The sequence below is a fragment of the Gigantopelta aegis genome, chromosome 1 (assembly GCF_016097555.1).
Source record: "Gigantopelta aegis isolate Gae_Host chromosome 1, Gae_host_genome, whole genome shotgun sequence".
In the NCBI taxonomy this organism is placed as follows: domain Eukaryota; kingdom Metazoa; phylum Mollusca; class Gastropoda; order Neomphalida; family Peltospiridae; genus Gigantopelta; species Gigantopelta aegis.
The window spans coordinates 4,426,666-4,438,497 of record NC_054699.1 but is presented as its reverse complement, the minus strand read 5'-3'; the positions used below and the strand labels follow the sequence as shown (position 1 = coordinate 4,438,497).

General features: G+C 38.4%; 1 protein-coding gene across 1 annotated transcript in view; it reads right to left on the bottom strand.

Annotated features, from left to right (window-relative positions):
* Positions 1 to 1,503: 1,503 nt before the first annotated feature.
* Positions 1,504 to 11,832, bottom strand: part of LOC121369507 — a 44,274-nt gene continuing 33,945 nt past the window's right edge. Inside the window, exons 2-3 of the mRNA XM_041494617.1 lie at positions 8,749 to 8,804; positions 1,504 to 4,423 (exon numbers count right to left, since the gene is read on the bottom strand). Coding sequence (XP_041350551.1) covers positions 2,884 to 4,423; positions 8,749 to 8,795 — 1,587 coding nt within the window. The 5' untranslated portion in view covers positions 8,796 to 8,804 and the 3' untranslated portion in view covers positions 1,504 to 2,883. The remainder of the gene's footprint in view (positions 4,424 to 8,748; positions 8,805 to 11,832) is intronic.

Sequence of the window (11,832 nt, the reverse complement as noted above, 5' to 3'; positions counted from 1 at the left end):
ACTCTAGACTTTGTGGCGGTAGACCAAAAGCAATTATGGCGGCATGATCTAGCTTTGTCGGAAGAGCGGTCGCCTGATGTGCTTCGATTGCAAGATCGAGCCTCCTTGGTGGACCCATTCTCTGATTGGGTTTTTCCCATTCCAACCAGTGCCCCACCCCTGACATATTAAAGACCGTGGCATTTGCTGTCCTGTCCTAATACTAGCCAAAATGTTCCCGATGATATCAATCCACGTGTTCTAGTGGTATCGTTAAACAAAACAAATGCTTAAAAAATTAATTATGATAACTATGCTAAGCATCTATATAGCATTCACAAGCGTAGCCCCGATTTTTTTTTATATTGGGGGTGGGGGGGGGAGGGGGGGTGAGGGGCAACAATATTGGAGACCCAACCCACACTATGTATGTGTGTATGATTTTATATGTTTGACATAGATATATATGTATATTTTGTAAATTTGATTTATTTCTTTTATATTTTCGCTTACTTTTTCATATATTACTTTTGTAACATAGTGTTTAAGCGTGTTGGAGGAACAAAATTTAGGTTGTTCGAAATATAATTAAGCTAGGCATGTTTTCTGACGTTCAGTCAGCCGCTTTTGTTTATAAATGTTTGGAAACAATTTTGACTGGTTCCCGAAGTAGTCATTCTGTTTAACGTGTAGCGTAAAAACCAGTCTAGAAAGCGTTAGCAAAAAAACGGCTGGCTAAACATGTCCATGGTTTTGGGGCCTAGCTAGCCTTATATCATTGTCACGCGATGGTAACTAGTCACTGGTATGTTTCGCGAGTGCTACCCCCCCCCCCCTCCCCCCCCCAACACCCTACACCTCCCCCCACCCCGGACATGCCAGTGGTATGCAGAATGCAAGGGGGGGGGGGGGGCAAGCCGTTACGTGGGCCACTCATTCGATGTAACTGCATATAATCGTTTAATATAGGGGCTGGACATAGTGTTCGCCTGATGCTCGATCGGTCTGGGATCGATCCCATTTGGTGACCCCACTGGGTCATTTTTCGTTCCAACCAGTGCACCACGACAGGTATATCAAAGGCCATGGTATGTGATGTCCAGTTTGTGGGATGGTGCATATAACATATCCCTTACTACTAATGGAAACATATCGCTGATTTCCTCTCTCTCTCTCTCTCTCTCTCTCTCTCTCTCTCTCTCTCTCTCTCTCTCTCTCTCTCTCTCTCGCTCTCTCTCTCTCTCTCAGACTATATGTCAAAATTACCAAATGTTTGACATCCAATTGCCGATTATTAATAAATCAACGTGCTCTAGTGGTGTCGTTAAATAAAACAAAGTTTTAAACTTTACAATCGTTTATAAACATTCTCAGACAGAACAACACGAACCAGGATCACGCTGCAGTAGTTAGATTGGGAAATAATTCAGTGGTTTTACTACGTGGGTGATGTGGCCGATCGTTGCCAAAATAGACGATCGGGGTAGCATGCAACATGAATAGCTATACAAGAAAACAGCCAAGGAGGGTAACATACTTTAATGAAAATATTGATCAATGTCTACACATGTAGCCACATTAACAACACATTTTGAGACTCCTGGTATAGGCAGCTAGTAAGTATTATTAACAAGAAGTTGTATAAATTAAAAGAGCTTCTAGCTTTACTTTAAAACGCTTCTAACACCATGGTTTACTAACAAGTCACTTTAAAACGCTTCTAACACCATGGTTTACTAACAAGTCACTTTAAAACGCTTCTAACACCATGGTTTACTAACAAGTCACTTGAAATGCCCCTATCGCAATCTCGCCTAGCTTTTTAAATGTTCATAGATTTATTAACAAGAAGTCGCGTAACTTAGAAAATGCTTCTGGCTCCTAGCTTTACTCTAAAAAAGATCGCGTAAAACAAAACGCTCTATGCGCTTACCTTTAGTAGTAAGAACTTACGCAGCTTTTAAAATGTCCCTAACTTCACGCTTTACTGGAGGAAGTCGTGTAACTTAAAAAAAAATCACAACCTCCTATCGTTTTCTTTTATTCTTTTATTCGCGTAACTTAAAAAAGACCACACAAATTTTAAGACTCTATAAAGCTTTAGGCCCGGTCCAAGCAGCCATATATATTCTGGTCATTCTTCTCCCTTACCCTTACCCTAACATCAAAGACGGTTTTCGACGACGAATAAAGCGAAAGTCGATGTTTCAAGAATGAAACCTTTTAAAAAAAAATAAAACAATACGCAATTAATAAAACAAATTCAAGATTTCAAAATGACAAAACTGTTACCATAAATTATAATGTGGCATCTGTGACAAGACAAAGTCCAGAGAATAATTATGCACTGCTCGTCATAAAAACAACGTAAACTATGTACAACTTTTCATATTGCAGAGCAACCAATCACATGGCTACAAGCACAATAAATCTGCATAAATTATTATAATCAGATTAATAGATTATAATTGCCACTAGCAGCTACACTCGTTATATATATATATAACGAAATTTATAAAATCTATGAAATGATCAATGTAAATTAGCATAATGCCACAAGTTGCAATATTTCACAATTACAAGATGAGTTACCGAAGAAGGAAGAAGCCATAGAAGACTAGAAGAAGACAATGGTAAATAAAAACGAAATCCCAAATGCATACTAATTCCAATATAATTTATCTCGTTTTAATGCAGTCAATTGGCTAATATAAATAACAAAACAAGTACATACTGCACCATTCGAAAAATAATCCGAAACTCAACTCTAGTTTGAGTTGCACCACTAGGTCACTCATGTCTAGTGCTTTCTCCACAACAACAAACGTCAGTACCTGTCAGCATTATCACAAACGCGAGTCAAGCATAGCTGACAAGCGTGACGTCGTTCCCTGCCGTAGAACGTCATTTCCGTATTAGACTAGACGAAATGGAGTCCAGATATCGTTTGTTGACCCCCTGTGCACCAACCTGGGCAAGAACAGCTTTATTTGATCCTCTCTGTTTGGATACATCACTGGCAAGAGATCCGTGTGGGTTGACGTGGCCTACGTTGTCATGATGGTTCTTCTGTCCCGATGCAGCATGCCCTGCTTCATTAACCAATTCAACGATTTGGATTTCTTTCGATTGCGCTTCCTCTGCATTCCTGTTGCCTTCAGACCGATCGCTTCCTTTGTTGTCTTTCTTAAAGAGATAGCTTGCAATGGAATCCAGTTGTCGCTTCTTGAAGAGGTCGCCTGCAATCGATTCCAAGAACCGCTTGTGCTCCTTCAGCTCGTTATCCGATCTTTTCAGCAAGTCTCCGGCAATGGACTCTAAGAAGCGCTTCTGTTGTGGCTCTGACCGTTTCAGAAGATCACCGGCGATAGATTCTAGAAACCGTTTCTGCTGGCTTATCTGAGGATCCGACCGTTTGAACAAGTCGCTGGCGATTCCTTCCAAATATCGTTTCTGCTGGCTGTGCACGAAGTGAGATCTTTTGAACAGATCTCCGGCAATGGACTCCAGGAAGCGCTTCTCTTGGAGAATGTTGTCCTGAGATCTCTTGAAGAGGTCAGTCGCTATGGACTCCAAGAACCGTTTCTGAGGATTCTGCGAAGAAGCGCTCGCCCTCTTGATCAGATCACCCGCAATGGATTCCAAGAACCTCTTCTGGTGTAATCCCTCCGAATGTGATCTTTTGATCAGTTCATCAGCGATTGACTCCAGAAATCTCTTTTCTTCTTTGGGTTTACCCTGCGATCTCTTGAACAGGTCACCAGCAATCGATTCCAGAAATCGCTTCTGCTCTGCTTTATTTTCCCCAGACCTCTTCAGTATATCGTCAGCTATGGATTCCAAGAAGCGCCTCTGCCTTGACGCATATACCTGAGATCGCTTAAACAGATCTCCCGCTATGGACTCTAAGAATCGCTTTGAAGGACCCGAGTGCTGTGCCGATCTCTTCAGTAAATCGCCAGCTATAGATTCCAGAAAACGTTTAGACTTGACCGACTGAGGGTGCGACCTTTTAATCAGATCTCCGGCGATGGATTCCAAGAATCGTTTGTTTGGGCTCTGTTGATCATCTCGTTTCATCAAATCGCTGGCTATAGATTCCAGAAACCGCTTCTCTGGCTTGCCATCATCACTGCGTTTCATCAAATCGCTGGCTATGGATTCTAGAAATCGTTTTTGTCGATGTTTTGGAGAGTCCTCAAACGAATTTACGTATCTTCGTTTTCGGAAGAGGTCGCCAGCTATAGAATCGAACTGTCGTTTTGCCGGTAAGTTTGAAAGATCCCCATAGAGTTGATGTCTTGCTCTGAGGATGCCGTGTAAAAGGTCAGGGTTCTCTAGGAGTCGTAATACGTTGTTGCTGAGTTCATGGTCTTGGATAATGTCGTCGTCGTCGTCGAATGGCTGGTATTGGCCTGGCACTTTGGAACTGACGCTTGCATAACTGTAAAAAATAATAATAATAATGATAATAATAAAATAAAATAAATAGATTCAAATCAATATGGTTTCATGATCCTTAATAATTAAGTAGTTACCTTCTACTATTATTACTGCAGCAACCACAACAATTACTACTACTACTACTACTACTACTACTACTACAAGTACTACAACAACAATTACAACGGCTACGACTACTACTATTACGATTACTACTATGACTACTACTTCTACTACTACTACTACTACTTGTACTACTACTAATAATGTTACTATAACTACTAGATTATTATTATTATTATTATTATTATTATTATTATTATTAATACCACACTACTACTAGTACTATTACTACTGCCACTACTAATGCCGTATTTTTTTATCATCATCACAATCACGACCATGATACCATCATCATGATCACCATTATTATTATTACTATTACTATTACTATTACTATTATTATTATTATTATAATTATTATTATGCAAAATGATTGAGAAACGTCTCTACAATCAGGTATGCACGCAAAAAAATATTCGAATGAACTTGAAGCAATTTTCTGAACGTGTGGCAATTTCGAATTCTCGTTAACGGCCGGGCTCTGTTATTACGCTAATCTAATCAAGTGTAGCTCTTCCAGCGGTACAAGGTACAGACCGGAACTGGTTTGTACAAACTTCGGCATCAGATGTCAATTATAGCTTTCTGCAAATCAGCAAGCAAGTGCTGAATGGCACTCTAATATCGAAACTTAACGAGACGGGCGCCATTCAAATGTAGTGTTTTCTTGCTTTTTCAAAGATATTTATTGGCAGGCAAAAGTTGGTGGGCGGATGAATACAGTCCATGGTGCGTAATGCCTTTCTCACCGAGTACTCGAGACCAACAAATTGGAAGTTGGTTGGAGAGAACGGAGAAAAAAAAAGCAATGAAAAAGCTAACCAAGGTTTTGACAGTAATCGATGAAAATTAAATGGTGTCGATTTTAATCACCTATGATAAACAACGAAGAAGCTGCCTTCGGCTCTCAAAGCTTTCGACGAATCGACTGTGGCCAGATTTCGTTCGTTAAATCCCGTTCGTTAAATCCCGTTTTTCAGATTTCGTTCGTTAAATCCCGTTCGTCAGATTTCGTTCGCTAAATTCCATCCGTTTTCTAATTATTTCTACTCACTGCTTAAAGGCACTGTTCTGAGTTTACATCTATTGTAAGATGCTTCTGTCTAACAGAGTCTTTTTGAAGATTAAAATTATATATTGTATATATGTATGCACAATGTGTTTGCGGCCATGTGCCGTTGTCTGTAGCACTCACTTTTTCATTTTACTTCGTGTATTTTTTCGGACTTGTTATTGGAAGGTAAAATCCGTTTTGGGTTACCACAAACATTAGGACAACAACAATCACTCAAATTATACATACATTGATATTTTAAACAAGAAAAGTATCTTTAATGTGTAATTTTGGTCATCAAAAAGGCTAATCATAAAGTTAAAGTTCTTTTTGTTTAACGACACCACTAGAGCACATTGATTACTTGATCATCGACTATTGGATGTCAAATATTTGGTAATTCTGACTCGTAGTCATCAGAGGAAACCGGCTACATTTTTCCTAATGCAGCAAGGGATGTTGTATAATATTATGCATTTTCCACAGATAGGAAAGCACATACCACGGCCTTTGACCAGTTGTGGTGCACTGATTGGAAGGAGAAAAACCCAATCAGTTGAATGGATCCGTTAGTAATAAACTAATAATAGCGGCAGCGAATCCGTGGCAGTCTCTTCAATGGGACTATTCTAACGTAGTTGGACTATTCTAACGTAGTTGGACTATTCTAACATAGTTGTTATGATACAATATAAGCTAACACAATGTCTCAACTTGGAAAGAAAGGGTCGGTACTAAAAAAAAGAAGAAATTTCGATGTTTGTTTTTTTGTTGATGTTTTGGGGTTTTTCGATTGTGTATTAATATGTAGGTGAAAAGCGTACATACATAGCATTTTATCTGGTCCTGTAAGGGTGAATATAGTAAAGAAGAAGAAGAAGAAGAAGAAGAAGCTGATGCTTCCCATAATGATGATGATGATGATGAAGAAAAAGATATGAAGAAAAGGAAAAGCAAACTTGCGCAACCTAATTTTTGCGGCGCGTTCCCGGAAACACAGAATTTATGTTTCCTGTCCAACTTATGTTGAAACGTCCTACAGAGTATTGCCTTGTTTTAGAAATAGGTTTTGATATTTACTAATGAAGCATTGTGTATCGACATAACATCTGGATTCAGGAAATACAAAACGCACCAAACTCCATGGAGGAATATTTTTTCAGGAGAGGATATCACTTAGTTTATTGCATTTGCATCATAAAAAAGACTCATACAGCGTGGACTTTGGTTGTTGTTAAACATAATAATAAAGCTTGAGGTCATTAGAAAGCGAACTATATGAAACCTAGATTTCGAAAACAAAAAAATAATGTGATATGTGCTATCCTGTCTGTGGGTTGGTGCGTATGAAAGATATCTCGTTACTAATGGAACAACGTAGCGGTTTTCCTCTCTAAGACTATATGTCAGAATTACCAAATGTTTGACATCCAATAGCTGATGATTAATAAAGCAATGTGCTCTAGTGGTGTCGTTAAACAAACACATCTTCTTCTTGTTTGTTCACTGAATGTGTTGATGGTTAAAGTTAGTTTAGTTTAACGACACCACTAGAGAACGGTGATTTATTTATCATCATCTATTGCATGTCAAAGATTTGGTAATTTTGACATAGTCTTAGAAAGGAAACCTGCTACACTTTTTCTATAGTAGCAATGAGACTTTTATATGCACCATCCAACAGACATGACAGCACATACCTTGGCCTTTGATATACATATATACAAGTCGTGGTGCACTGGCTGGAAGGAGAATTAGCCCAACGGGCCCACCGATGGGGATCGATCTCATATCGACGGCGCATCAGGCGAGCGCTTTATCACTAGGCTTCATCTCGCATTTTGTTGAGGATCTTTCTATTACATTATATACACATGTAACAGACGAACTCCGTCCGGCGCATGATCAAAGACATGCGCGACGCGAGCGTAATAATCACCGGTCTCCTTTCTTTCCCATCTGGCCCGGAGGTTGAGAACTCCAAGGTCCTGATTGCGATGTAATTGCCGCAATATAACTAATGTTCCTTGGATCGGCACCGAGTGCCAAATGATCGCTCTTCCGAGTAAAATCAGTGCCGTAAACCGCCGATTCCGGGACATATTGCGCCTTAATTCTTCAACTTGTGACGCAGATCTTCACAACAGAATATATAGCAAATTGTTTTCGAATTTATGATAAATTAATATATTTTCACCCTACCCTAGCATATATAAATGGGATTCGGCTGTGAATAATAAAAATTGCGGGGGGTGGGGTGGGGTGAGGGGGGGGGGGGGATGGTGGTGAAATCGACTAATGACAAATGGTTTCCCTGCTCTTTTTTTTATGGTTAATTTTGATTTGTTTAGTTTTTTTGTTTTTTGTTTATTTGGTGGTGGTGGTGATGATGGTGGTGGTGCTGTGTGTGCGCTGGGGGGGGGGGGGCTGTGAGGTGGGGGGTGTTGTGGGTTTTTTCTCAGTCTGTTGAGTACTCGACTGAAGTACTTGCGTCGCAGGATCGAACCACCTCGGTGAATCCATTCAACTTAATGGGGATTTTCTCGTTCTAACAGTGCACCACAGCTGGTCAAAGGCCGTGGTATGTGCGTTTCTGTCTGTGGGAATCGAAATTGCATATAAAACATCCCTTGCTTCTAATGGAAATACGTAGCGGGTTGCCTATCTAAGACTATATGTCAGAATTACCAAATGTTTGACATCCAATAGCCAATTATTAATTAATCTATGTTCTCTAGTGGTGTCATTAAACAAGACAAACTTTAAACTTTGTCAAATGAAATTATTATTCTTTTAGATATATATGACTTGAGTCTTCTTTTAACAAAAATATGAATTCCAGAACATGAAAACCATAAACAACATTGTGTTCATTTGAGATGGGATAGTGATCGATATTTTGGTATACAGTTGAATTTTGGCTATGCAGTTATAAATCGTCTGTTTTTAAAAGTGAACTTCTTTTTTACCTTTTAAAAATGTTTGCATAACAGCTAATGGAAATGTTTGCATAATTGCTAATGGTAGGTGGCGTTAGCTGAAGGGGGACATGGCGCAGCGTATATTTCAAGTCACGTAAGTAAGGTTCGATGCTGGGCGACCTTGACCCTGGTTGTTTGGGGTTCTATCAATGATCCAGTGCGACTTACCACAGAAAGAAAGTAGACAAAACCGCAACCAGGTAGGTCAGAGCCATGGTATTCTTCTGTAAATAAAATAAATAAAAATATCAAGAAATAATTTATAAATGAACAAACAAACAAATAATCAAACAAATAAAAGTAAATAAATAAAATAAATACACCTAGTGTAGCGTGTATTTGTTTTATTAATTAGTAACAATAATGATAACCCACGTGTAGAAATAACTGTAATAATAGTATTGATAACAACAATCACCATAATTATAACAATTGTCATCATCATCATCATTATCGTTATCATCATCATCGTCATCATCATTGTCATCATCGTCGTCGTTGTCGTGGTCATCGTCACCATCTTCACCATCATCATTATCATCACCACCACCATCATCATCCTCGTCGTCGTCATCATCATCATCTCCATCAACGTCATCATCACTATCGTCATCATCATTATCATCATCACCATCATCATCATCATCATCATCATCATCCATGTTGTGCAGTATACACTAGCAGAATCGGATTCAGGCGGGGCTTCTCTATTTTTGGTCAAATAATATATTACAAAATACATATTATTTTCCAAAACAGCAACGTGTTCCGGGCCCCCTCTATTTAAAAATGCTGGATCCGCGCCTGACTCAATAGTCTAAATGACTCATTGTTTAACAGCTGGCCAGCAGGAAGAATACATCAGCTATTTTGTGTCAAAGGTAAATATATGAATGAATCGACGATCAACATGAAAATAAAAGCCAAACGTTAAATATACGCTAGATTATCTAGTGATAGAGGCTGAAATCAGTGCAAGGTACAAAAACAAATGGAACTGCGATTTGCAGAAAAAATGAGCTACTAATAAAAACAGTCATCCAATCTCTTAAATACCATATGACATCTTCCCACAACTCCATTTTCGTGTACCTAGATTTAATGTGAGGTACAACACTTGCTATTGGTGTACTCCATGAGTGTGTTGTAGGCGCGAATCCAGGAGGTCAGGTGTGTGTGTACGGACCCACCCCCTGCTTACAACTTATGCATTCACCGCTAATATACAACTTTTATTTAAAGGCATACTGTCACAGATTTAAAGACCTTATTTCTCTTTTAATGAATAATAAATGAAAATTACATTATTTTTTACAGACCAAATCTAGCTATTGCATCACTTTAACTACATCATGATGGAATAAAATCCATGTCAACCCCTCAGCAATGTTAGTTTTTTACAATTATGGACCATTGCCATAATTCAATTATTTTTACAAAATATCATTAATAAGTGAAGTATGGTGATTACGTAGATGGTTGAATAAAGTACAATATGCCTTTAAGCAATTGTAAGCAGACACACACACCCGGCAAACATTCTAAATCCACGCTTGTCAGGTCAGTTCAATAGTTTTAACGTGCACATTCAGAACAAGCTGTTGTAGCACACGCCTGTCCTGGGCGCAGGTGTCGACTTTCACCGGCTCTTCCGTCCAGGGCACGAATCCACGCCTGTGTTGATGTGCTGTTTGTTATATCAGTTTTAGTCGAAACAAATTTAACTTTATCGGCAGTGGGAATTGAGTTAGTCCAACAGAACCTGTACGAGGTAGCGTTGTCGCGACTAATTGTAATCAAACTTACGACCCTTGGGATTCAACAGTTGATGGGTTTTAACTCTAAGGTTACACACCACCATTAATTATTCCATGCATTTCAATACAATTCTATATATATTCTGTGAAAAATACAATTGAGAGGGTCATTTGTCTACTAATTTTAGGAAGTGCTCTCAATTGAAAAGTACTGTGTTAAAACAAATCTACATAGGTCGACCAAAATATTATTCAGTTAACAGCCTTCATGCCTGAACAGCGCCTCGTGTTGCACTATACTGCTTACACAGTTGTTGTTATCAGTTAGTACTACATATAACAAGTAACTTCAAACCAATGGGTTATTTAAAGACTACAGAGATCAACCTATGTGTAATCATCAAAGGATTTCAAAAAGCCTATCAGACAGTTATAGTTAAAGGCATATTGCCACAGACCACTGACCTATGAAATGGCCTAACAAAGTATTACCTGAACAAAATATATATTGCATCTGTCCCTAAATGTACTTTTTGTTAATTCAGCTATCTACGTAACCACCATATTCTACTTATTAAGGATATTTTGTACAAATAATTGAATTATGACAATGGTCCATAATTAAAAAACTAAAATTGCGGAGAGGGTTGACATGGATTTCACCCCATCATGGTTCAATTAAGGTGATGCGATAGCTAGATTTGGTTTCCAAAATGTAATGTAATTTTCATTTATTATCAATTTTTAGAGAAATAAGGTCCTTAAATCCGTGACAGTATGCCTTTAATACCGAAATGGAAATACTGCGGCTTCACCATTCTCTTGTTATGATTCACATGACTGACCCTAGTAAACCGTTTTGTGATCATTGAAATCACGCATTTATTGCTTACATTACTTATTGTTTAGATTATCCATTCCCGTACATCAGAAGTGTTTCTGGTCATCCTGGAATTTTTCTAACACCATGAAATTATATTTTTCATATTTTAAAAACGCAAGTACCTCTGAGAAGTAACAGTTATGGAGACGAGCTCTAGTTGAAGGGTATTTCACCGTTTTAAAGTTACACACTCTGATGTAACTTTATCCAAGTGTGTTATAGGTTTGTAGATTAACCAAACTTAGTGTCTGTTTACGGATTGAGACTAGGATCTGGGAACTTCATATTTATGTTTGTGATGTAACACCCCCACCCCACCTCATAAAAAACAAAAAAACAACACACAAAAAAAACACACACACACACAACAAAAAACACCAAAAAAACAAAAACAAACAAAACCAAAACCAAAACCAAAAATCCCCCACAAAACACAAACAAAAACAAAAGGCTTTTTTGTACCAATTAATGACTTAAGCTAAAGGTTGTGAGTAGGTTTAACGTGGAAGCTAATAACGGTAAATTAAAATTGTTGTAATGGCCGAATATACTTTACACTGGCTAAAAATTGGGGTCAGTCGTTTTAATAAGCACGAAAATCAATTATTGTAT